Below are 26,320 nucleotides of genomic sequence, written 5' to 3'. Positions count from 1 at the left end.
TGGAGGGCAGAAACCGTCAATCCACCATCTCTGAGTTTATCAAAAAAATCCTCCAATGAACTTCCCACCAACGGTGCTAACATGGTTCTATCCAAAGAACCAATATAATGTAATTAGCGGTATGCCAGAAAATCTTTAGACTCCACAATTCCTCTTTGCTGTAGCAAATCCCAGGAAAGCATCCTCCCCCTGTCATCTATAATATGTTTTATCAATATGATCCCTTTCAATGCCCAACGTTGAAAACTAGTCCCATCTTGCCCCGGCGAGAAACATAAATTTCCCCTAACAGGGAGTTGATCAGAGACCCCTGGATGCCTGTCCAAAAGCATACCATCGAGCAGAGGATCACACTCCAGCAAGAACTAGGCGGCACTTCCCCCGCTGCACAATGTAAAAGGGAATTAATATGCCACGGTGAGGAATATGCCGACTCATATTCCCTGGGTGTGTAATGCCGCTCTCCAAGTACCCAATCCCCAAGATGACAGAGTAGACAAGCACAGTTATATAGGCTAAGATCGGGAAGACCCAGTCCCCCATACTTCAGTGATCCAATCAGGTGCTTAAAAAACATCTTCGGCTTCCTCTCTGCCCAACAAAAACAAGATAAGAGCTTCCGCAATGCATTCAAGTCCCGTTTCAACACTAACAGATAACAATGGGAGAGTATACAACCATTTGGGGAATAAAACCATATTGAAAAGATGGATTCTCCCCTGGATCGACAATGGGAAATGCATATTTGGCTAAACTTGATCTAGTATATTCTACTAATAATGGTATGTTTGCATTATAAAGCAAAGATGTTTTGATGTGTAACTGAATCCCTAGGTACTGGAAGGAATTAGATTCCCACTTCAGGTGAAAAGGGCCACTCCAGGTCTCTCAAACGGACTTCATCGTAGTTAGCGTTAATGATTTTTCTAGATTCAGCCTAAACCCCGAGAAATCCCCATACTCCTCAAAGCTCTCCATCAGTGCCGGTAGAGACACCTGGGGCTCAATGATATGCACCAGTAAATCATCCGCGAACGCCGAAAGTTTAAACTGATGAGTACCTATTCGGACCCCCTGGATCTCCCTATTATTTATTTATTGCACTTGTAGCCCACATTTTCCCACCTCTTTGCAGGTGCAATGTGGCTTACAAAACATCATGGATAATGGAAATGAGAAAATATACATTTGGTGTTACAGAAGGATGTTGGATTGATTGGTGATGGAATACATGATAGTAATAACTTTTGCTGAGCTGACGCTATTAAGACTATGGGGGGATGTCCTTGAAACAGCCCATGCTGGTGCGAAACGTGCATGTCGGGCAGCTATCCCCCTGGGTCCGACAATAAAGCAAGATCAAATAAGATAAGTTTAAAATAACTGTAAAAGAGATCGTTATTGATAAAAGAACCAATGAAGAGGTTGATGTTGTTTAGGTCGCTATAGATTGAAATTAATAGCGACCATCACCACTGAGGTTCTGGGGAAGTCCTTATGAGACCATTGAAAGATATAAAGTTTCAAAAAAATTTTGTGGCTTGAAGATAGTGTGAATATATTTGATATAAGTTTTGTATGTCCTATACTGGAGCTTATAATTTTGTGTCTTTTGAGTAATATAATAGAATGCATTAATAACATTTCTGGGTATATGTATGAGTTTCACATGATTTGATCTTTGTGGTATATCTTGTCGAAGAGATGGGTCTTTAGTAGTTTACAGAAGTTGGTCAGTTCATAGGTCGCTTTTAGGTTGCGTGGCAGTGCGTTCCAGAATTGTGTGCTCATATAGGAAAAGGTTAATGCATGCATTAATTTGTATTTTAGACCTTTACAGTTGGGGAAATGAAGATTGAGGAATGTGCGAGATGATTTTTTTTAGCATTCCTGGGTGGTAGGTCTATCAAGCCTGACATGTAGGCTGGGGCATCGCCATGGATGATTTTATGTACTAGGGTACATATTTTGAACGTGATACGTTCTTTGAGTGGGAGCCAGTGTAGTTTCTCTCATAGGGGTTTTGCACTTTCATATTTTGATTTTCCAAATATGAGTCTAGCCGCCGTGTCCTGGGCTGTTTGGAGTTTTTTTTGAGTATTTGCTCCTTGCAGCCAGCGTAGAGAGAGTTGCAGTAGTCTAGATGACTGAGTACTAATGATTGTACCAGATTACAGAAGACGGTTCTTGGGAAAAATGGTCTTACTCTTTTTAATTTCCACATTGAGTGGAAATTTCCCAAACCAATGGGTCTAACGACAAAACAAAAAGCAGCGGAGAAAGCAGACAGCCCTGTCTGGTGCCTCGAGGCCTGGAGGAGTAGCCTAGTGGTTAGAGCACCGGTCTTGCAATCCAGAGGTGGCCAGTTCAAATCCCACTGCTACTCCTTGTGATCTTGGGCAAGTCACTTAACCCTCCATTGCCTCAGGTACAAACTTAGATTGTGAGCCCTCCCGGGACAGAGAAATATCCAGAGTACCTAAATGTAACTCACCTTGAGCTACTACTGAAAAAGGTGTGAGCAAAATCAAAATAAATAAATAAAATAAAATAAATAAAAAATGTTGAAGATGTCACCTTATTCGCTTGTATTGTGCTTTTGGAGCTGAGTAAAGTGCGCTAACACCATCCAAGAAAAAGCCCCTAAACCCATAGTGTCGCACAGTGGCAAAAAGGAACCCCCAATGAACACAATCGAATGCCTTCTCTGCAATGAAACTTACCAGCAGAGAAGGTTAGCTATTTTTTTCAACGTAGTCCATGGAGATAAATAACTTACGTAAATTATGTGTAATTGTTCGGCCACGAACAAACCCTACCTGGGGCTCCGCTATCAACGTAGGAAGTATCTGGGCCATACAATTAGCCAAAATCTTTGCAAACAATTTGGTCTCTACATTCAACAGTGATACAGGCCTATAAGAGGACGGTTTCTCTGGGTCCCTCCCTGGTTTCATCAATACTATCATTGATATTGTTTACTTCCTGATCCCCCAAAGTCCAGGAAACACCATACTGAAGTGTGATCAGACACGCTATATGATCCTATGCTCGCGTCTATCACAGAAGAAAAAAGCTCTTTCGAGAAAAACCATTAATCAATTCTTGACTGAGAACCATGTGCTCTTGATAAATGCGTATAATCCCGATCCATGGGATATAGTGTTCGCCAGACATCCAAAAGCTCCAGACTGGAGCAAAGTAACGGCATACCCTTAGAAGGATTTCCTCTATCTTGCAGTGTGCCTCTAGATTTATCCAATGCGGGGTCATTAACTATGTTGAAATCTCCTCCCATAATAATAGGCATATCAGCCAATTTAGCCATTTTCTGAATGATAGTTCATACCCCCCCCTATGTTCATATACATTGGGACCATAATTACTACAAAGTAGTATAGATTTTTTGTTAATCAAAACCTTAATCAGTAAAAATCTGCCCTTCAGATCCTTCCAAGATTGTTGAAATGTCACATCCAACCCCCTCCGAACAAGGACCAGGAGACCGGCCTTACGGTGAACTGCCAGAGAATCAATTACTTGACCCATCCACCAGCGTTGAAACTTCATGTGTTACACCGTGGATACATGGGTCTCTTGTGAAAATACAGTGTCCTCCCTTTGACGGTTCAAAGCCTGTAGAATCTTTTGCCACTTAATGGGTGATGACACCCCATTTACATTCCAAGAGACCAATTTAAGCACCATCACTAAGTGAATGAGAAAAAAATATTAAAAAACCCAAGATAATAGCATATTCCGATCAGAGGGCTGTCCCAGCCAGCAGTCCCCCAATCACCTACTTTTAATAAGGCTCTCACCGCATGCACCTCCACATCATCAAAAAAAGAAAACCTCCTCCAACCGAAACCTCACACCCCAACACCCCCTGAACCAAAATCTTTCCATTAACCAGATCACTCCAAAAATATGCCCCCCCTCCCTCCCGGTTACAAAAAAATTCCCCTCTCCCAAACAAAAAAACCCTAACCTCCCATTACGTCCAGCAACAGTTGGACCAGTGGCGTAGCTACGTGGGGCCTAAGGGGGCCCGGGCCCCCGTAGATTTGGCCCTGGCCCCCTGCCCCACGATCCCCTTCAACCCCCCTCCCGCCACCAACTCTCCCCCGCCGTCGCTGCCCGCCCCATCGCCGCAAATGATACCTTTTTTGAAGAGAGACTTCCTTCCGCGCTCGAGTAGCGCCTTTCTTCAACGAAGTTCCGGTGATCAGCTGTTTTGACGCCGGCGACGCTGCCAGCGTCGAAACAGCTGATCGCCGGAACTTCGTTGAAGTGGGGGGGGGGGCGGCTAAACAGTGCCCCCCCACCTGGCAAGGTCTGGCTATGCCCCTGAGAAGTCAGTGTGAGAATCCTCCCTCCTCTCGAACCCCTAACTCCTCCTCCATTATCATCAATACGCTGAACCAGAACTCTTAGCAGGCCAAATGATGAAAGAAAAAAATCCTTCGTATTCAGTTACAAGTCAGCAATGACATCGCTTAGCGATACCTACACATGTATGTTTTAAAATACAGCTTCATTATACAAATCCTCCAAGCACACTATTCCACCCCTCCTGGGAACCCCCCTCCCTTCCTGTGTCCCCCCTCAACCCTCTAGATCACCCTTATACGCATAACAAAGATCCAAAAGGCAAGCATGAAAACATGACAAATCCCACCCATTCAGTTCACCCAACCCTCTGGATTGCCCTTATACACATAACTAAGATCCAAAAGGCAATCATGTACACAGGACAAATCCCGCCCATTCCATTCACCCATTGAAAAACACTAAGAAACTTTCACATAGGGAGAATACCAGAAATTAATATACATTGCTCTCCAAATCTGTCCAGCCCCAGCACACGTCATTCGTTCTTTCACACCCCCCATGCCCATCCACACAAAAAAAAAAAAAAAACCACATGCGGCACCATTAAGCAACTTACTATCAGATTCTTATAATGTGGGACCAGGAGTCACTTATCAGTCATTATATTCAGATTCGCTCCTAGCAAATAGCCCGTAGAACAAGACCTGTATGTCTCCCGCCATGTTACACGTTCTTTTCTCTCAGGACCTGGGCTCTGCTGTTCTCTCCAACGCCTCATCAACCCAGCTCATGCCCTTCATAAAACTTTGTGCAGCTTCTGGTGTCTCAAAAAGTTGTGGTTTACCATCTGTAAAGACTTTGAGCTTTGCTGAGTATAATAAAGCAAATTGTACATGGCGTTTATGGAGCTCTGCTGAGTATAATAAAGCAAATTGTACATGGCGTTTATGGAGCTCTGCACCCACAGGAGAATATGTATGCCTCAGATTTGACACTGGCAGAAAAATCTTGGAAGTATAAAACCGATTTGTTCTCATATTTTAGCTGGCCTTTAGCTCTAATGGCCCTCGGGATTTCTGCCTTATGGGCATAGTTCAGAATTTTAAAGATAACCACACGCGGTCTGGACTCTTCCGCCCTCTTTGGTCCTAACCTGTGGGCCTCTCAACTTGCACAGGATCCGCCGTTGAAATTGCAGCTGCATTTCGGAAGCCAACCAAGACTCCAGGAACCTTCGCAACTCTGACTCGATGATGGTCTCAGGTAGGCCCACTAGTCGTAAGTTCCCTCTCCTGGAGCGGTTCTCAATGTCATTGATCTTGTCCTCCAGTGTCTTCAGTTTATTCCGTAGATTTGAATTTGTTGCAGTTAACTGTACCCAATCCCAGACTGTACCCAGTCTTAGACGCATTGGCAATATGTAGAGAATTCACCTCGCAGTGCCTCCAGCCTTCCGTCAACAATATCCAATTTGTCCGTAACTGCTTGCAGGTTCTTATCCAGCAATGTTTCAATAGCTCGTTTCACTTCTGTGACTATCTCTGCCACACATGCGGAGCTAACGGAAGAAGATCCTGTCTCTCCCCCGGTCGCCATCTTTGATTCGCTGTGCTATAGTTTTTCTCTCTCACATCATTGCGCTTTAGAAGCCATCAATGAGCATAAAAATCAGCCTTGTCCAATTTTGTGACACTCGACTCCTTAGCTCCTCCAGTTCTTCAATGGTTTTAGCAAAAAAAAAAAAAAACTGGTTGGAGGCAAGTTTTGAGGATCGAGTTTTGGGAGCTCTTCTCACTAACACCTGCGCTCTCAGCAAGGCATCAAGTGACCTTTTCTCAAACTTTTAAATTACATACCTTATAACATAGTATCAACTGCTTAAACAGGGTGGGACTCCACCAGGTGTCCGAATCAATGGCGCTGAAAACCTTTAAACACCAGAGCATGCGCACTGCTTTTTATCCACTTTCTGATGACATCATAGCTAACTTGCATACGCACTAATACCTGTCCAGTCCACTTCCTTATTGAGGCCCGTGGGCTGTACCGTAAGCCATCCATAGATCATTCGTTGTTCTTTCCTAAGCATTTTCTGTAACACGTTCCCACCTTCTGTTCCCTCAAACTTAATTAAAACTATGTATCACAGTTCTGCCAATGAATGATTATGAGATAACCAGTGTGCTACTAGAGGGGTGTCAACTTTAGATAAGCGAATGTTACTAAGGTGCTGGGCCAGTCTGTATTTTTTTTTTTTTTGTTTGCCCAATGTATTATAATCCACAAGGACAACAAATTCCATAAATCACCATCTCTGTGTTGCAATCTGTATTAGCTCTCAAAATAAATTTCTTCTGCTTAGTTTGATTAGGTATATCTACCCTAGGTCTTTCTAAAGCATATTGACAGCAAGTTCACTTGTTGCTTTTTCTATGACCCCCTATCTGAAGACTCCTGGTTTGCTTCCTTATTAATCTTTCCCCTATATTTTGGCCCCTGGTATATGCAAAACGAGGATTAGCCACCAATCCTGGATGAACTCCCAATATTGGCCAATATTTGTTGATTATATGGCCTCTTTTGAGGAGCGTTTTGTGAATAATAGTTGTTATACTCAGTTCATTATTGTTTGGAAACGCTACATAGATGATGTTCTATTGATATGGAAGGGGGACTTGATAAAGTTGGAAGAATTTATAGAATATTTAAACCATGTAGATGAGAACAACTCCTTTACAATTAAAGTGGGAGGTCGAGAAGCACAGTTCCTAGATATACATATCACCTATGGAAGTGGTAAATTCAACACACAAGCATACAGAAAACCCAATGACAGTAATACTCTACTACATTACAACATAGGGTTTCAACATAGGGGATATCCAATAAAAATTATCAACAGAGCTTTTAAAAGAGCCAGCAATACGCATAGGTCTTGGTTAATGTATTCAGCACAGGAAAAAGATAAAGATGATAGATTGACATGTGTACTACCATTTGATTCACTAGTGATACAAACACGTAATATAATCCTCAGGGTGGTCTGGGAGTCCTGGATGTTAAGCTCTTCTCTGTGGCTAGCTACCTGAGACACATTACTGATTGATTTAGGGGCACTACATTTTTTTCAAGTACAGCTCCAGAGTGGAGTCTCTTGGAACCCCATCATTTTAGTTTTTGGCTCCATGCACCCTCTTTAATAAACACAACACCTACTTTTGCCCCTATTTTAGATCCACTTAGATGTGTATAGCGATAGCTGAGCAAATGTTTTCACCTAAATCCCATCTGTTTCTCCCTTTTTGCTGCTTTCCAGCCCTTTACACATTATTCAACTAATCAAAAAAGACAAACCTTTTCACTATCCTATCCTGTCTACCCTCTTTTATCCTAGTAATATATTATCTAGCTCAACTTATCATACACTACTAAGCCCAACTTTACATTGTTTTACTACTGTTTTATTAAAATTCTATTAACTTTGTATTTCAAATTACTATGTAAGCCACATTGAGCCTGCATTATGTAGGAAAGCGCGGGGTACAAATGTAGTAATAATAATAATAGTAATAATAATCTAACCTTCCCAGTGGGAAGTACTTCTCCATCCTTTCTTCGATGGAGGCACCTTAGCCTTACCTATATTTTTCATGTAGTGGAGGACAGTGGTGCATTGCATCCTTTTGCTGAACTGCAAGCTGACTACGGGCTTTCTTCAATAGATCAATTTGTCTATTTACAGCTTAAACATTATATGGCGACTCTCCTGAGAGCCTCTTTGACCACTGGGCATCCAGACCAAGAGTCTCCACTAAAGTCTCCCAAACCACAGTCGATTATATCTCTCAGATATTATCATGACCACCTTAAGGAAAGCCTGCCCTGTTTGGATTATGAGAAAATAGCAGCAAAGTTGTCACAAGACTTCGCTCTCTTGCTGCAGGGCACTCAATTGAAAACTTGCTTATTAAACGTATATAAATTCACAATTTGTGTAGATGATTAGGAACTGCAATTTAAATTTATCATGCAACTGTACATCTCGCCTTATAGAGCATTTTGTGCAAAATTGAGACTGGTAGATGATTGTCCCAAATATACAGGTCCAGGCGCACACCTGGGCACCATGTTCTGGCTATGCCCAACAGTGCACCGATTTTAGAGACAGCTTTGTGGACATGTGTCACAGTTTTGGCACCTAAATTGGTCCCCTAAGCCTCTCCTATTATTTGACTCATTCCATTTGCAAGGAAGAGTGCTGGCTGGGATGAAAGACTTTCTCAAGCGGGCAGTCATTGTGGGGAAGAAGACAATCCTAAAAGTGTGGCTTTCTCCGACCCCTCCGACAGTCCAGCATTGGAGAGCATCCATAATTACTCTGAGTGCACTTGAATGCAAAGACACTGGGGACTGCTCAGGGTGATAATTATCTCTGATTATGGACTCCCTTCTGGGATTGATGCCACTGGCTAGGAGCCAAATATTGAACGGCTAATTCATCATACAGTACTGTGATTAGGGGGGATACTTGGGGTGGAAATGTTTTCTTTTGACAATATGCAGTTGTTGTCGATAACTTGTGTTCATATTGCTTCTTGTTCCAATAAAACACACATTTGAAAAAAAAAAAAATTGGCATTATGTTGGCCCCCTCTAATCTTCAGGTACCACAAACGATTTTAATGACAGGTTACAGATCACTAAGAGCAGATTAGAAATTTCATGTTTGAGTTCTTTCAGTACCCTGGGGTGTATACCATCCGGTCCAGGTGATTTATCACGCTAACTTGTCAACTTGGTTCAGTACATCTTCCAGGTTCACTGAGATTTCTTTCAGTTCCTCCACATCATTACCCTTGAAAACAATTTCTGGTACAGGTAGATCTGTTACATCTTCTTCCATAAAGACTGAAGCAAAAGGTAATTCAATCTCTCCGCTACGGCCTTGTCCTCCACGAGTCCCCCTTTTGCTCCTTCAAGCAAAATGGACAAGCATACGACAACTATAAATAAAACCATGCCACTAAAACAAAAGAAGCTCACAATCATTATATATCAAGCTGTCCCCACAATACAAAAGACAATTACACAACAGCAACAGACTCATAGTATCCCTAACTGACAAGGCCTAGCTATCACTACAACCTCCTCACATACCAGAAAGCTTATCATGACAATTCTATGACTATCAATCCTTACACTTCTAACCATCACAAGAGACGTAACACAAGAAGACAACAACATAATGCCAATACTGTGCAATCTAAGTCACCCAATTAGGCATGCCACCTTCCATACAGAGTTTGATCAAGCAACCAAAGAGACTCAACGACTCAAACACAGCAGACAACAAAAATAATAAACAAATCCAGAAAGCTAAATGAATGTCAACTAAAGAAAATTCCCAAAGTGTCACTTACAGAGGACACCTACCTACCAATACCAGTGGGATACATCAAACGCCAGATCAGCAGTAAACAAAACCGAAATAATAAAAGACTGGATACTAGATGAAGATCTCGGACTAGTGTTCCTCAATGAAACATGGATACATATAATCGCAGATCTCTGCCCTCTAGGTTACAAAATTATGCATTGGACCAGAAACAGGAAAAAGGGATGGGGCATTATTTTAATCTACAGATCCTTTTTTGCAGCAGAAACCATAGCATACAACCATAGCCGTTGTATCGCTCCATGGTGCGACCGCACCTGGAGTATTGTGTTCAGTACTGGTCTCCGTATCTCAAAAAAGATATAGTAGAATTGGAAAAGGTACAGCGAAGGGCGACGAAAATGATAGTGGGGATGGGACGACTTTCCTATGAAGAGAGGCTGAGAAGGCTAGGGCTTTTCAGCTTGGAGAAGAGACGGCTGAGGGGAGATATGATAGAAGTGTATAAAATAATGAGTGGAATGGATCGGGTGGATGTGAAGCGACTGTTCACGCTATCCAAAAATACTAGGACTAGAGGGCATGAGTTGAAGCTACAGTGTGGTAAATTTAAAACGAATCGGAGAAAATGTTTCTTCACTCAACGTGTAATTAGACTCTGGAATTCGTTGCCGGAGAACGTGGTACGGGCGGTTAGCTTGACGGAGTTTAAAAAGGGGTTAGATAGATTCCTAAAGGACAAGTCCATAGACCGCTATTAAATGGACTTGGAAAAATTCCGCATTTTTAGGTATAACTTGTCTGGAATGTTTTTACGTTTGGGGAGCGTGCCAGGTGCCCTTGACCTGGATTGACCACTGTCGGTGACAGGATGCTGGGCTAGATGGACCTTTGGTCTTTCCCAGTATGGCACTACTTATGTACTTATGTACTAATCCGTAACACCACAAAAGGAAATTGCCTTGTTCCGAATAAAAGACAAATCATTACAAAACCACCTATGCTGCATCCTCTTCTACAGATCCCCAGGAAACCTTTATGGACTTTATTTCAAACACTTGTGTAGCAAACTCAAACATGCTGATAATAGGAGACATTAATCTGCATTTAGAAGATCTGCACACAGACAGCACCAGAGAACGCAACAAATTTCTTCAACTATGGGACTTCCACTAACCACCAGTGAATACAACCCACGTAAAAGGTCATGCACTACACCTGCTACCATACAGATTCTTTACAAACTAAAACTTCAGAGTACAGAACTATAGATGGACAAAAGCCCCTTGGTCTGAACACTTCAGACGCTACATGACCCTTTACTGGAAAGAACAGGGGACCCGGCCAACACAAACACAAACCTCGTACAAAACACAAGGCAAGGTTGATGCAAATAACTTCTGGTCTTCTATACATGAAAATCAGTGGTCACCACCAAAAGACTCTACAGAATTCCAGTCAGAATGGAATATATGCACTACTCTACTAGATGAAATAGCTCCGCTGCAAATCAAAACCACACAAAAACGCACAACTGTTCCATGGTACGATGAGGAACTGAAACAGTTAGAAGTTCACTGCCAAACACGAGAATGAGCATGGAAGAAAACCAAAAATGATCCCAACACAACTGCATGGAGGGAAGCACTAAAAAGGTACAAAATCTAAAGAAGACATGTAGAAAGGAAGTACTACAAAGCACAAGTAGACCCAGATTTTAAACACATGCAGAAATTATATATGCTTGTAAACAGCCTACTAAACATCGAATCACTGACTACAACAAATGATGATCCTCCACCAGCAAATGAACTGGCCAGATACTTCGAAGAAAAAATAATCTAACTATGAAAAGCCTACCACGGGAAGAAAACACCCTTGAAATCTTCACAGAAACTTGACTATGCCCCAGAGGAATCCTCAGCAGACAGGACATGGACAGCCTTTGCCCAGCTAACCAATGAGATAGTAGCACAAGCATTAAGAAACGTTTCCACAGCACATGACAGTCTGCACATTGCTATACTTTAAGCAGAGATCCTAGATGCCATATCAAAAGTGTCATAAGTGCCCCTGGCCAAGAACTTTCGATACGCCTTCTGCTGCTTGACCAACTGGCGAAGTGACTTGGCTTGCCCCAGAGGGAGCGTCTCAGCCAGGTCCAACAACTTGCGCACCGAGTTTCACAAGTGAATGCTCGTGAACAGCTGGTATGACTGTATTTGGGAGATGAGCATTGAAGCCTGGTACATCTTTCTCTCATAAGAATCCAGGGTCCTAGCTTGTCTCCCCGGGGGTGCCAAGGAATAGTCCCTGGAACTCCTGGCTCTTTTGAGAGTGGATTCCATCAACATGGAATTGTGAGGAAACAAAGGCTTATCAAAACCAGGTGCACAATGGATCCAATACTGGGTATCGACCTTCTTGGGCATGAGCAGGACCGACAAAGGGGACCCCCAGTTCCTAGCGAGGACTTTCTGGAGTACCTCGTGGAAAGGGACAGTCACAGCCTCCCTAGGAGGAGGCATGTAATCTAGGACCTTGAGGATCTTGGCCCTGGGCTCATCTTCCACTTCCAAACGAAAGGGAATAGCATCAGCCATTTCCTTAACTAAAGAAGGGAGCAAAAGGCTCTCCGGAGACTTTCTCCTTTCAGGTGGAGGGGAGGGTTCAGAGGCAATTCTATTGGACTCATCCGAGGAAAAGTACCTTGGATCTTCCTCTGAATCCCATGAGAACTCCTCTTCAGTGTCAGACAATACCTCCTGAAGGAAGTGTCGAGACCAAACCTGCTTTGACGTGGAGGAACCATATCCATGAGAACGGTGTCGAGAAGTCGATTCTTGCCTCGACTCTGGCGAAGGTTCCTCCACCAATGTCGAGGGAGTGCTGGCTTGGGTGGCAGTTGACACTAGAGTTGCTTGCGGCATTGGTGTTGGAGGCCACACTGCAGGCCGAGGGCCAAGTGGGGCCGCAACGGTAGGCAGGGTAGGCGCAAGCACTCCCGATGTCGATGCACACTGTTGCATTAGGCCATCCAGCAGCTGAGGGAGCAAGGCCCAGATGCGCTCCTTGAGGGCAGACACCAGGAAAAGAAGGGGTGTCGGTTGAGGCGCATGTTGCAGAACTGCCGGGTTTGATGCTGGAGCTGGGTCTAGGCAGCTGGGAGACCGACAAATCAGGACCTCCTGTATGGAGAGGGAGTGGTCGTCCCGGCGTCGACGCTTCAACGTCCCAGAGCTACTGGCACCATGTGTAGAGGATGATAGATGACGATGCTTCTTGGCCTTCACCTGAAGTGAGTCACCAAGGCTTCTCGATGCCGACGAGGACAACATTGTATCTATACCTCACCTTGAGGTTTGGTCAGATGACGGATGGTCCTGGGGGCCCTGCACAGCAGGAGGTCTCAAGGCAGGTGGAAACCCACTCGATGCTTCATCACTGCCAGTATTTAAGGGTCTAGCAGCAGCAGCCATTCTTATCGACATTCTCGATGCAACTGCGACATTCGACCTCAAAGCCGATGTCGAGGAACCAACTTGGCTCCAAAAACTCTCTCGTTGAACCTCTCTGAAAACCTGGGTCCTCTTCTTCATGTGAAGACAGAGAACACAATTAGTGGGGCTATGGTTAGACCCAAGGCACAAAAAACACCAAGAATGGGTGTCCTTCCCAGAGATCGTCCGACTGGGAACCTTCGTGGACATGGAAGGAAAAACTTCCTCGGCTAAATTAAACAAAGCGATGAGCGATGGTGCCTGTAAAAAAAAAAAAGCAAAACAAACTAAAAATATATGGGAAAGACAACAAATGGGTTCCACAAATGGGAACACAATCTGGACAAAAAAAAAAAAAAAATTGCCGAAAGGCACAAAAAAGCTCTTTAGGACAGAGTGTTGTGAGGAGACAGCAGAAAAATGCCCTCTCCTCGCCATGATACAAAAAGAACTGAGGAGACCATGTTCTCGTGGCGGGCGGGAAGGAACACGCGCATGTGTAGTGGAGCATGTCTCGCACGCCACAAAGCTCTACTTATACTAGTTATAAGTTCTGGTCCTGACAACCCGGGTCGGCGTCACCCTCTTGTGAGAAAAGATAAGCCTGCTTGTCCTCGGAGAAGTCAACCTATTTTATCCAAAGTACAGACTGGAAGCAAAGTCTTTACCACAGAATAAAAGAAAAGGGGCATACAGATATGTTTCTTTCTATAAACTGCATATATGAGATATATGTATGGTATTTATCTTACCACAGAGAAGAAGGAAAGATGCTCCTCAACAGTCAAGTTATCAAAAAGAACATCGTGCTGGGGACATAAACCCAAGCTTTTTCGGATTAGCGCCATTTCCCGTGCAATCTCGTATCCATTGATGTATGCCTCCCCACTTGTGGGAGGGTATAGTCCTGAGGGGAAAATCATACCAGGAAAAATTATCAATCATTCTATAAATCCATGGAGTCCTAGAAAGACTTACATTAGATTTTACAAAGCAATGAATTCTGATGCTTACATTTTTTAAACTTTAAGGAAAAAGTAAATTTTTGCACATTTTATAACACCTCTCACCTTTTCCTATGTTGCAGTAAATGGATCCTTACATACTCATCATAGAAAAGTATAGTGGTCAGTAGGGCTTAATTTGTGGACAAAAAGGAAGAGGACTGGGGGTGGGGGTGGGACCAGGACCAAGGCCAGAAGTGAACTTACTCCTATGCACACAGTACTCATACTTGTGGATAAAAAGGAAGCTGGTGCTTCCGGTGGAGTTCCTGGCCAAGATGGCCACTATAAGATGAGATCCTGCGACCCTGATCGTGGGCCCCCAAATTTGTCTCCCAGAGCTCCTTCCCGCAGTCTCCTTTGGGTCTCCTCATCTTCCTCAGCTCGGTTCTGTTGGAGGGGATTGTGGGCGCACCTGCATGCAGCTGCAGAGTGCCGTGTGGAGTACTTCGTGGTGTGTGCCTGCCTTTTCCCGCTGGAGCAGTTGCAGTGGAACAGACAGGGAATCCGCTGGTGGAGAACGGTGAGGAGCGGTGACTGGTGTGAATCAAAGAGAGGCAGCAGTGTGGAGACAGCTCAATAGCAATTGGTGCTGTGGAAGAGCAGCAGCTGCGGTGTCAGAGCAGTGGGGGGGGGGGGGGGGGAAGGAGAGGAGTGGCACGGATCCTGAGCTGGGCCCTGGGGCATGATTTGGGCAGTGCAAGGGAGTGATCGGCAACGATATTTGGCTGATATCCTGCAGACTGCTGCTCCCCAGGCCTGGACATGAATATAATCAAGGGCTGCTTCTTGGGCTGATATTAACATGGTCCATGAGCAGTGCTGAGAGCCTTTTTTTTTTCTTCCCTCTCTCTCTGCCTCCTGGTGGCGCTGATTAGCTACACTCATTGTGGAGTGATGCCGATGTATCAGCATTGCTTAGGAAGCAGTGGTTCCGCATGGCTGCATGTGGAATCATGGAGGAGAATCAAAGATGGCGGACAGAAGGACCCCTCCATTGCCTGGGTGTCGGAAATAGTTCCAGAGGTCCACCAGACCGTGGAACAGGCCATGGGTACACAGTTGTATCAAATCATTGATAAATTGGATAGCATGGAGCACCGATTTGCTACTATCACTAAAGATCTTCAGGAGATTCGACAGAGAGTTGGAGAGGTGGAAACGAATCTTCATTGTTAATCAAGAGCCTTCAAGAAAAGGTTGCTTCTTTGGAAGAGAAGGTTGATGACTTGGAAAACCGATCTCGCAGGAACAATCTGAGACTTGTTGGATTGCTAGAATCGGTATTGGAGCATTATTCCCGAGATTTTTGCAATATCAAAGCACGACTGGCCCACTGCATACAGAACAAGCACATCGGCTGGGCCCCAAAAGATCAGTTATGGAACACCCCAGGACAGTCATTATTAGATTGCTTCATTATCATCACAAAATGGAGATATTGTCTGCTCTCTGAAGTGGCAAAACCCTAGATAATGAAGGACATAGGGATCCAGCTGGTTACTCATAAAATTGTGTTTTCAAGACTATTCTTCCAAAGTCTCTCTTCAGTGTAAACAGTTCTCCCCGCTTTGTGGCCGCTTAAACAAGTTGCAAGTACGTTTTACTTTGCTGTATCTGGCTAAGCTGTGGATCCATCATAATGGCACTTTCCATTATGATGATACTGTTGAAGCGGCACAAACTTATGTGGATCAGCTGGAACGAGATAGACTGAGCACAACCAAATGACTTTTGAGACTTTCAGTATCAAGTCTGGGACTCTTCATGTTGTGGATTTGAGGCTTGGAGCATATTCAATGTAGCTTCTATGGGTTTTTTTGTTTTTTTAAGACTCGCAGGTTGAATCTTTGCTGCTCATGTTGTCTATTCAGCTGGGGGGGGTGGGAGGGGAGAATAGGAGACAGTTTTTTTTTCAATCTTATTTTTTTTTTAAATGGGTCTGCAGTCAGGGGTATGGACGTCGTGCACCTTATGGTGCCCTTTAGGAGAGGGGAGTGGTAGAGGGAGGGGGGAGGGGAGGAAGGGTTGGGGTAGATGGGGTCTGGATTGGGAGGGGTGGGAGTTTAGAAGCAGGGAACTCTGGATTGTTGAATGGGAGTATATGCACCGCAATATGGTATGGATGGGGTGGTGGGGGTACTGGCTGGGATGCCCCTATCGCCCTTCAAGAATGGATATCAACTCTTTGTATCATTTGAATAATGCTATCACGTAATGCCCTTCAAAATAGTGACCTGGAATGTGGGAGGTATCTCTTCCCCGATTAAGGGTCAGAAAATACTTCAAGTGTTAAACCAACAGAAGGTGTCCATCGTCTTCCTTCAAGAAACCCATTTAGATGCTAAGGAGCATCAAAAGCTGTGCCACTGGTGGGTTGGCTCTTATTTTGAATCCCCGGCTCAGGCCAAAAAGGCCTGTGTTATTATATTAGTTTGGAAAGGGATGCAGCTGGTTACTCATAAAATTATTCATGACGATGTTGGGTGATTTTTGTTGGTACATGTAACTACTGAATGCCAACCACTGCTTCTTTGTAACGTTTATGCACCAAATATGTACAGTAAAACTTTCTATAAGCAGCTTAATCATTTCCATAGCTTTGATGGGGTACCTTTTCTGGTAGAAGGGGATTTCAATGAAGTGGGGGATCCAAGATTAGATAGATCTCATGGGACAGGGGGAGGTTCCTGCCATGAATCCCGAGGTATTCCAATGCTGTGTGAGGTCCTGGATTTGGTGGATGTTTGGTGCACTTTGCACTCAGTAGAAAGGGACTAGTTCCCTGGGGCATTTTCACGGCACCATCAGTGGAAGTTTCCTGTTTATCTCTACAGGGATGGAATTCTAGATTTTATCTCACTGAAATATCAGATATTTAAGGAAACGAATGCGGCTCATGTGGATAATCTTATCCTATACTGGGATACTGCCAAGAAAGTGCTTAAGGGAAAGAGATTATGGCTTATGTCAGTCATCAAAAGAAGGTTAGAGATAGGGAGCTACTCCATTTGGAAAGAGAGGTTACACACTTGAGACGTCTTTATGGGATCTATCATAATGTGCAAGTTAAAACTCAGCTCTTAGAGTTGCAACATACCCTAAATGAATACATCATAATATCCAGAAGTCACACAGTTATTTTCAGTATCAACTATACAAGCATGCAAATAAGAGTGGTAGACTGCTAGCCTATTTGGCTCATCCCCATCAGAGTCCATTTAAGACTGATGCTCTATACTCCTCTACCGGGGTTTAGGAAAATAAGGATGTTCAAAATCAACCGCATTATGAGAGATTACTATCCCCAACTGTATTCATCCCCTGATCTTCCTCTGATGGAAAGCTCTATGAATCTTTCTGGTTTGGATCTTCCACAGTTGATCCAGACAGTTTAGTTATACTAAATGCTCCCTTTGTGGTGGAGGAGGTATCTTGGTCTAAACAAAGGGGACCTTTTGATAAGGCTCCTGGACCTGATGGCTATAGAGGAGAATTCTATAAGGTGCTGTGAGAGGAGGTTATACCCACACTGACTTCCATGTTTAATACTATAATAGGAGAGGGACGATTGCCTGAGTCCCTGCGGCTAGCTCAGATTGTCGTGTTGCCGAAGCCTGGTCGACAGTAGAGTAGCCAGAGTTTAATTTTTAGATGGGCCTGGAGGTGGACTGGGTGGACACAGGCCTCGCATTTCCTCTCCACCCGCTACCACCCCCCACCCCCCCCCGCCCGCCACCACCACCGCATTTTCTCTCCATCCGCCCGCCACCACTGCATTTCCTCTCCACTCGCTACCCCCCCCCCCCCCCCCCCCCCCGCGACAGCCCCCTGCAAATGGTCAGTTCTGGTCATTTTTACTGACCTGAAGCATCGTTCTCCTTCCAACACCGGCGATTCCCATAGCCAGCCTTCTGCCAGCATGCGTCATCGGAGCCTCTTCTCAGGTGTGTCCCGCCTACTCTGCAACTTCCTGTTTTCCGCAAAGGTGGGACACAGGAAGTTGCAGAGTAGGCGGGAAGCATCTGAGAAGAGGCCCCGACGATGCGCGCTGGCAGAAGGCTGGCTATGGGAATCGCCAGTGCTGGAAGGAGAATGGTGCTTCAGGGCAGTAAAAGTGAGCAGACCACGCGGACGGGGAGAGCGAGCAGAAGAGGCTGGGTGGGCCTGGAGAAAAAGTGGCTGGGCCTGGGGATTTTTCAGGCTTTAAGTTAAATCTCAACAAATCAGAGGTGCTAAAAAGGATAGGGGATCAGGGTGGGGTTTGGCGGAGATGTTATCCACTGAAATAGGGGTGCTGTTGGCTATGGAAACTTCGTGAATATATTGTTTGAACATTGATAGGCTATTGAAAGATACCAAGCTTCAGTTTGAGAAATGGAGTCATTTACCTTTATCTTTAATGGGCGCGATAAATCTCTTTAAAATGATTGTTTTTCCTCGCGGTCTCTATGTATTGCAAGTTTTACCATTGTGCCTTTTGCGGAAAGATCTCCAGCAGTTAAATAGGATGCGTAGGAAATGTGTGTGTGTGGGGGGGTAAGAAAACGAAAATTCATCTAGATTATCTTTACGATTCCTGGCTGCAGGGAGGTTTAGGTTTACCTTGACTTAGGTGCTATAACAAGGCTTGTCTTCTGAGATACCTTAGGGATTGATTGATTGGTACTGAGCAGTTTACTCCTACGCAATGGGAAAAGGAATTGTTTACACATTGGCATTTAAAATTCCTTTTGCATGCCCAGACCAAAAATTTGCCTCGCTCATGTTGTACAAATGTATTGCTGCAGCCTTTGAGAGGCATTTGGCGGGTTCTTTTGAAATGGTTGGAATTAGAACTCGAATGTAAGTGATTTATTGCCATGTAGGGGTAACGCCGATTTTTTTACAGGGGCTAGAATACCTACAGTTTCTGATATGGTTGGACATGGGCATTGTTTTGATCGAGCATTTTCTCAATGAAGAAGGTTTTTTTTATTCTTTTCAGGATTTACAGCAGAGGCTCTCTCTCTCTAATTCACACAGATTATTTTGCTTATCGGCAGATACACCACTATCATACTAGCTTAGACCACAGGGCTATACATACGAGGCTGGGTCAGAAAACTCAAGATTTTTTGCAAGGAGATGTCTTTGATCAGGTTTCTGTATCAGATTTACATGAGCTTTGCTTTCTCTTCTCCCTCCCCAAAGGGAAGGAGGGCTTTCATGTCTATCTGGAATTGTTACTTGCAAACTATCTTCCACAAAGCAAGAAGTGCAGTATTGAACAGGTTTCAGAGGATTTATTAAGTTAGTACTGTTATATTAGGGGTTGTTTTTGGGTTCTCTACTTGGGTAGGGGAGGGCGGAATGGGAATACTGGAGGTAGCCTTTTCAACGATGGCCTGGTGTCATAAGAGACCAGACACCGAGTCATCTCAGTGTCTAAGATATGGGTTAAAGTAGGGTTGTGGGGGGAGGGGATCTTGCAAACACTGTTAAATTTGAAGGAAACTAGGGTAATGAGGGAGGAGGGGTTGGAAGTCTTATCACAAAACAAAACTGGGATCATGCGTGATCCAGCTTTTTGCTGTATGATGTTTTTGCTTATTACTCTGTTCTGTTTGATTGCTGTTTTGTAACCGTTTGTTGCTTTTATCTAGCTCTGTTGTTTAGTTGTTAGATGTTGGATTTGTTTGATCCTGAATAAAAATCGTTAAATCATTAAAAAAAAAAAAAAAGAAAGAAAGAAAGCTGGTATGAACATATACTTGGAAAATTCATACATTTAATAACACTATTTTAAAGAATATCACCAATAGTAATAGAAATGTGTAAGATTATGAACAAAATCTAGGACTGCTCAGTGTTTTTCAAAACATTTACACATTTGATAAAACAGTGTTCTCCCTAGAAAGTTTTGGCAGCCTGATGGCCTAGCTGGAGCAGGGATAGAGGAATACTGCATAGTACTAAAACAAGTTTGTTATTTATAAACGGAATCTCTCTCTCTAATGCTGGGAGCCTGGAGTAAGCAATCTGCCGCTGTTTCCAGCGCAAAAGGCGGGAGGAAGGAGACAACTGAAACACCTGCAGCCCTCAGGAACAGCAGGCCCCCCCCCCAGCCCCCGGGTTCTCGCTCATGGGCTTCGGGGTATTCTTCTCGCCTCTGCTGCCCCTGCTTCCTGACAGGGGGCAGGACAGGGCAGTGGCAGCAGAGGAACTCCTCTTGCGGCTCTCCCTCATCTCTGCCTGGCCCTGGACAGCTGAAGCAGGATCCTTTCCTCCCATCGCAGGGACTCACCAGCTCCCTACAGCCTTTCAAGTTGGATTTTTGTCACACTTTTTCCTCTGCCCTGATATTTTGTTGTGTGAAGCTCACTCAAATTTAACGGGCGGTCTGGTGCTGTCAGGATCGAAAGCTTCAGACCTCCCGTTAACTTTTCCATGGTAAAGCTATGGGCTGCGTCTGTGCATTGGGTCAGAAAACGGCTGTGCATCTCCTTGAATGCACATTTGTATAGTAAGTAGCTTACCCTCCTCTCCCCGTATGTTCCCACCGTAACCTCCGCTCTCAGGACAAATCACTCCTATCTGTACCCTTCTCCACCACCGCTAACTCCAGACTCCGCCCCTTCTGCCTCGCAGCACCTTATGCCTGGAACAGACTTCCTGAGCCCATACGCCATGCGCCCTCCCTGCCCATCTTCAAGTCCTTACTCAAGGCCCATCTCTTCTCCCTTGCTTTTGGCGCCTAACCACCTTCCCCATTCCTGTTACCTACACTGACTACGTAGTTTGTTACCGTTAGATTGTAAGCTCTCTTGAGCAGGGACTGTCCCTCCCCGTGTTTAAACTTGTACAGCGCTGCGTAACCCTGGCAGCGCTATAGAAATGCTAAGTAGTAGTAGTAGTAGTTATTATAATAGCATTGCATTCCGTTTTTGTTAGCTGCTACCGAGATACAAAAAGAGCTCAAAGAACCCGTTTGTGCATGTCTCGTTTTACTCCTTGCTCGCTAAATCGGCTAAAACTGGTATAAAAACTATGTTGCTGGCTCATTAGGTTTTCTGCATCTGAGCCTCAGCCTTTAGCTCTCTCATCCTAATCTTGACAACCCCCTATGGCTTCTCCCACATAGTTCCATCATGTCAGCATCTCCCCTTCCTCCACTTTAATAGCTCAGCATCTCGTCTTTATCCTTCTCTCCACTGCCCAGCATTTCAGCTCCCTATCTCCACCCTACCCCACCCTTATAGCTTAACATCTTCCCTCTCTCTTCACTCCCTTGCTCTTGTAGCCAAACACCTTCTGAATTGATGTGCACTTTTCTGACCACATGAACTGCATGGCTAAAAAGACTCAAAATGCCTCAGAACTGTATTTTCTGAAAAGCCGACTTTCTGCTGAGAGTTGCAAGGTCATGCTGACCCAGCAAGGAGTGCTCTTCCCCCTCCCCTGGCAGAATTGGTGCCGGCTCAGATAGGGAATATATTTACAGTTTGGGAACGAAGACGTGCTGAGTCAGCACAGTGATCAGACCCGGGTCCCTAGGCAAATTCTTGTAACGAAATGGCACTGCAATCTTCAGTAAAAGAACCTTGGACTTATTTTAAGATGCTGGGTTTTGTAAACATTCAGATATCGTGTTCTGTGTTCCAGAACATCCAGATACTGTGTTTCATTCTATGTAAACAGTGGGGTGGGACAGAAAGTAATTGACATTGCAAGTTGTAGACTGGATGGGAGGGGGATCGATGCTCAACTCACTGTATATAAGGCACTGTCATGCTGTATCTAGTCAGAGGCTGAGAGACCATCCACAGTGAGTGCATTTTCATCACAGTGATATCTCCTCCTCTCACAACAAATATTTCTATTTGTTGTGCTTTACCTAATTCCCTACCTAATTCCCTAATTACTTTACCTAATTACTCTAATTACTTTGCCTGATCACCCTGTCCAATTACTTTGTCTAATTGTTCTATTGCCTAGTTGTTTTATTGCCTAATTAGTTTAGTCTAATTGTCTTATCTAATTGCTTTATTATCATCTATATTGGAATAAAGACTATCCCTTTGGAAGGAAAACAGCCTCTGTCTTTGCTGTCACCTCATATCTCGGAGGTGGCTGGTCCATTGTATCTGGGGTGGGTGTAAGGAGGTAGAAACTCTATTTGTCCCATATTTCCAAATTGTATATTTCTTATGGTAAGTAGATATATCAGAGAAATAATTCCCACATAATTGCAGCCCTCACTGATACTAGGTTGTCAGAGGGGGCCATGTAAGAACAGACTCCACTAAAAAAAACCACTTCCCTCTCTCACCCCCTCCCCCCATTTGTAGCCTAGCACATAAGCACCACCACGCTGGGAAAAGACCAAAAGTCCCTCAAGCCCAGCACTCTGTCTCCGAAAGCGACCAATCCAGGCCCCAAGAACCTGGCAAAAACCCAAAATTTAATAATGATCAATGGACTTTTCCTTCAGGAATCTATCCAGACCCCCTTTAAACTCAGCAAGGCCAGCTGCCGTCACTGCCTTCTCCGGCAATGAGTTCCAGAATCTAACTACGCGCTGAGTAAAGAAAAACTTTCTCCGATTCGTTTTAAACCTACCACATTCTAATTTCATCTTGTGTCCCCTGGTTCTATTATTGTTAGAAAGTGTAAACAAACGCTTCACACATCTGTCCGCTCTACCCCACTCATTATCTTGTAAACCTCTATCATATCACCCCTCAGCCGCCTTTTCTCCAGGCTAAAGAGTGCTAGCCGTCTTAACCTCTTCTCATAGGGTAGTCGTCCCATCCCTTTTATCATTTTTGTCGCCCTTCTCTGCACCTTCTCCAATTCATTTATATCTTTTTTGAGATGAGGCGACCAGAACTGAACACAATACTCCAGGTGCAGTTGCACCATGGAGCGATATAACAGCATTATAACATCCTCATTTTTGTTTTCCATCCCTTTTCTAATAATACTCAACATTCTGTTCGCCTTCTTAGCCGCCGCAGCACCATAGGCGCCCGGTATAAGAGGCTTGGAGAGGCTAAGCCTCCCCCCTGCTGCAGCAGAATGGATCAGCTGTGGAGTCCAGCTGCTCTGAGGGGATTAAATTGTTGATTTACCTCCATCCTCACAGCAGGAGCTGCAGTGAAAGCCCTCTAGCAGTTGTAGAAATTGGTTTATGGTTTTGTTTACCTTACTGCTGGGAACTGCTGGGTTTGGCTGGAGGTGTCCTGGGTTGCCATAGAGATATTTAACGAGGATGACTTCCTGACCTGCACTGAGGACAGATAGCAGCAGAACGGATACTGGGCCAGCATGATCAGAAAAAGTCACCGGACAACAAAGGTAGAAAAGATCATTTTATTTTCATTATAGTGTTTGGAATATGTCCACTTTGAGAATCAGGTGCTCAACATTAAAAGTTTATATTTATTTACTTATTTATGGCATTTTATCTCACATTAAACATGAATTAGGGTGTTTTGTGGCACTACATGAGAACTGTGATGACATGATCCCTTGTTTCATATTGTTGACAATCTGCATTTTCCATATGGGTGGTATATTGGTGTATTAGGTCTGCTCAGTGTAATATTTATGGTACAGTAAGGTTCTGAGTGTTTTTGCACAAAGTTGTGCATCGTGTTTTGCAGTTGAGCAATTGTGGTTAGAATATGCTTTGAGCAACCACTTTATTCTTTGACATATGATACATATCTAATATCTAAATTTAATAAAAGGTATTAATTTTGACTTATTTTTATTTATTTATTTTTTCTGCGTGTTATCAGACAATTATGGATTTAAGCTCCACCCCTGGCCCCACCCCTAACCCTGCACCCTTTAGCCTCCCCAAACAGTTGGGCCACCGACCGCCTATGCGCAGCACATTGTGGATAGGACGTTGAAATCTTCAGCTCAATGACTACCAGATTCCCTTTCTTGGTCCGTAACTCCTAAAGCGGAACCTTGCAATAACACAGCCTAGCATTTCCTTTCCCCTGTTTAGCATTCTCCTTCTCTCCCATACATGGCCCAGTATTTCTCCTACCTCTTTCTCCCTCAATGGTCCCACATTTCTCCTTCTCCCCTCCCCCAACTCCATGGACCAGCATTTTTTTTTCTTCCCTCTCCCCCCCGGATCAGCATTTTTTTCTCTGCCCACTCTTCATGGTCCAGCTTTTTCTCCTCCCTCTAACTCCATGGACCAGCAATATTTCTTTCTCCCTCTCCTGCAGGCATCCGGCATCTCCTCTTGCTTCTCAGCCCTCCCCTGTGTATCTTTTAAAGATGGTCTTTGTTGCTAGAAGCAGCCAGCAGCGAACAGCAATTCAGACGCGCTGTTCATACCCACCACAGAGCCTTCTCTCTGATAATTCCCAGCTCCGCAAAAACAGGAATTGTGTCAGATAGAAGGCTCCACGGTCAGCGTGAACAGCGTGTCTGAATCACTGTTAACTACTGGATGCCTCTAGCAACAAAAAGTACCTTTTAAGAGGCAAGGAAAGATGCCAGGATGCCGGCTGGGGAGGGGACAGGAGGGGGAAAAATCGGATCGTGGGATGGGAATAGAGAATGAGGTGGTGATGTCACTTCCAGCCACAAAAAAGTGCCACAACGCTGTTCCACCCCACTCCGGCACAAATTAAGCCCTGGTGGTCAGACTCACCCCATACCTGTAAGCATGGACAATGTGGTACTCTTGCCTGCCCCATTGTGCCCTAAAAGCACTGTGATCTGCCCCTCATACATGTTCAGGGTCAGGTCCCTCACTGCTTCCTTGCTTTTCTTTCCCATCTTGAATACCTGCAGGTGAAAGAGAGGAATTTAAGGAAAAAGAAGTTTGTTTTGTACGCTGAAGTCTGTCTCTGTACGCTGAAGTAATAGCAGTTGCAGACTGGCATGATGTCAGCAGGAATTTAATAACACAAACTATAGACTCGCCAGAACAATTTTGTCCAAAGCCATTAAATTAATATCAATAAAGCAACTGATGCCCGGCCCATTCCCTCCTCCTCAACTTTCCCTTTTCTATCCTCAGGTGTCAATTCAAAAGGAGCATGGGGAGCGAGGGGGAGTGGGGGGGGAGAGGGACAATGCATCCTTTTAACCTAAAAAAAAATCTGTACAAATACAGAAACAGCTGTTTCAAATCTTGTAAGTCTTTTTCACTTAGTACATCAAAACATCTATGTTTTTAAAGGCTTTTTGCACAACACTCATAACAGAATTACTACTACTACTACAAATCATTTCTATATAGCTGATGAAGTTGTGAGTTCCCTATTGACAGTTCTTGACAATATTTTGTGGAATGTTTAAAAAGCTTTTCTGTGAGCATTAAAGATGTTTTTATGTACTGCTCATAGGGAGATCTGCAGACAAACCAGTTTCACCTTAGCCTGCTCTAAGACCACCTTTTTTTAAGCTGATCAAGTATACGACTAACTTGGACTGAATGTGCAATTCTTTCAATTTGTTTGCTTTAAAAGGACAGTTCAGTTGATTGTGACATTAACAAGAACTATTAAAGTGTTCATCACTCAGAAAATCCTCCACTCATACTCCACTCCATGGTTTCAAAAGAAACTGTACGGGTAATTTTTTAAAGCATCTTATTTTACCAGGTCACATACCCTCCAGATCAAATGTAAAACAAGTTTCACATTTATTTATTTGTTATACCGTTCATCAAGAAAACTGAATGTTTACATAATCAAATATTACTCTACATAATATTTGAAAAGAATTCCATTTGGATAGAAAAGATACCCAGATTCAGGGTCCTAGACTGGCATCCTTCCCCCTCATTACTTCACATTGTTCGTGTGGACTGTCAACAAATGTGGACCCATGTGGAGGAAATACGGTACGATTATTGAAGCGATGTATGCCATGAAGCAAGGTGAGATTTAAAACCAACCAAAAAAAAAAAAACAAGCAAATGCAGTTGGTATGTCAAAGAGGAGACTCAAAGTCACAGTGTGCATGTTTAATGCTAAAATACAACTTCTAACAGTTTCCTTGGGGGGGGGGGGGGGGGGGGCTGCACCATTATTTTACATCTGTATGCTGGACAGAACAGTGCAGCA

General features: G+C 44.0%; 1 protein-coding gene across 3 annotated transcripts in view; it reads right to left on the bottom strand.

Annotated features, from left to right (window-relative positions):
• ABCA3 (ATP binding cassette subfamily A member 3) overlaps positions 1-26,320 on the bottom strand; it is a 338,890-nt gene that overhangs the window by 195,393 nt on the left and 117,177 nt on the right. For all 3 annotated transcript variants that reach the window (XM_030211949.1, XM_030211951.1, XM_030211950.1), the window contains exons 12-13: positions 24,905-25,034; positions 13,983-14,137 (exon numbers count right to left, since the gene is read on the bottom strand). In XM_030211949.1, coding sequence (XP_030067809.1) covers positions 13,983-14,137; positions 24,905-25,034 — 285 coding nt within the window. The remainder of the gene's footprint in view (positions 1-13,982; positions 14,138-24,904; positions 25,035-26,320) is intronic.

Source organism: Microcaecilia unicolor, chromosome 8 (assembly GCF_901765095.1).
Source record: "Microcaecilia unicolor chromosome 8, aMicUni1.1, whole genome shotgun sequence".
NCBI lineage: Eukaryota > Metazoa > Chordata > Amphibia > Gymnophiona > Siphonopidae > Microcaecilia > Microcaecilia unicolor.
The sequence above is the reverse complement of the archived record's forward strand: the minus strand, read 5'-3'. Positions and strand labels throughout refer to the sequence as shown.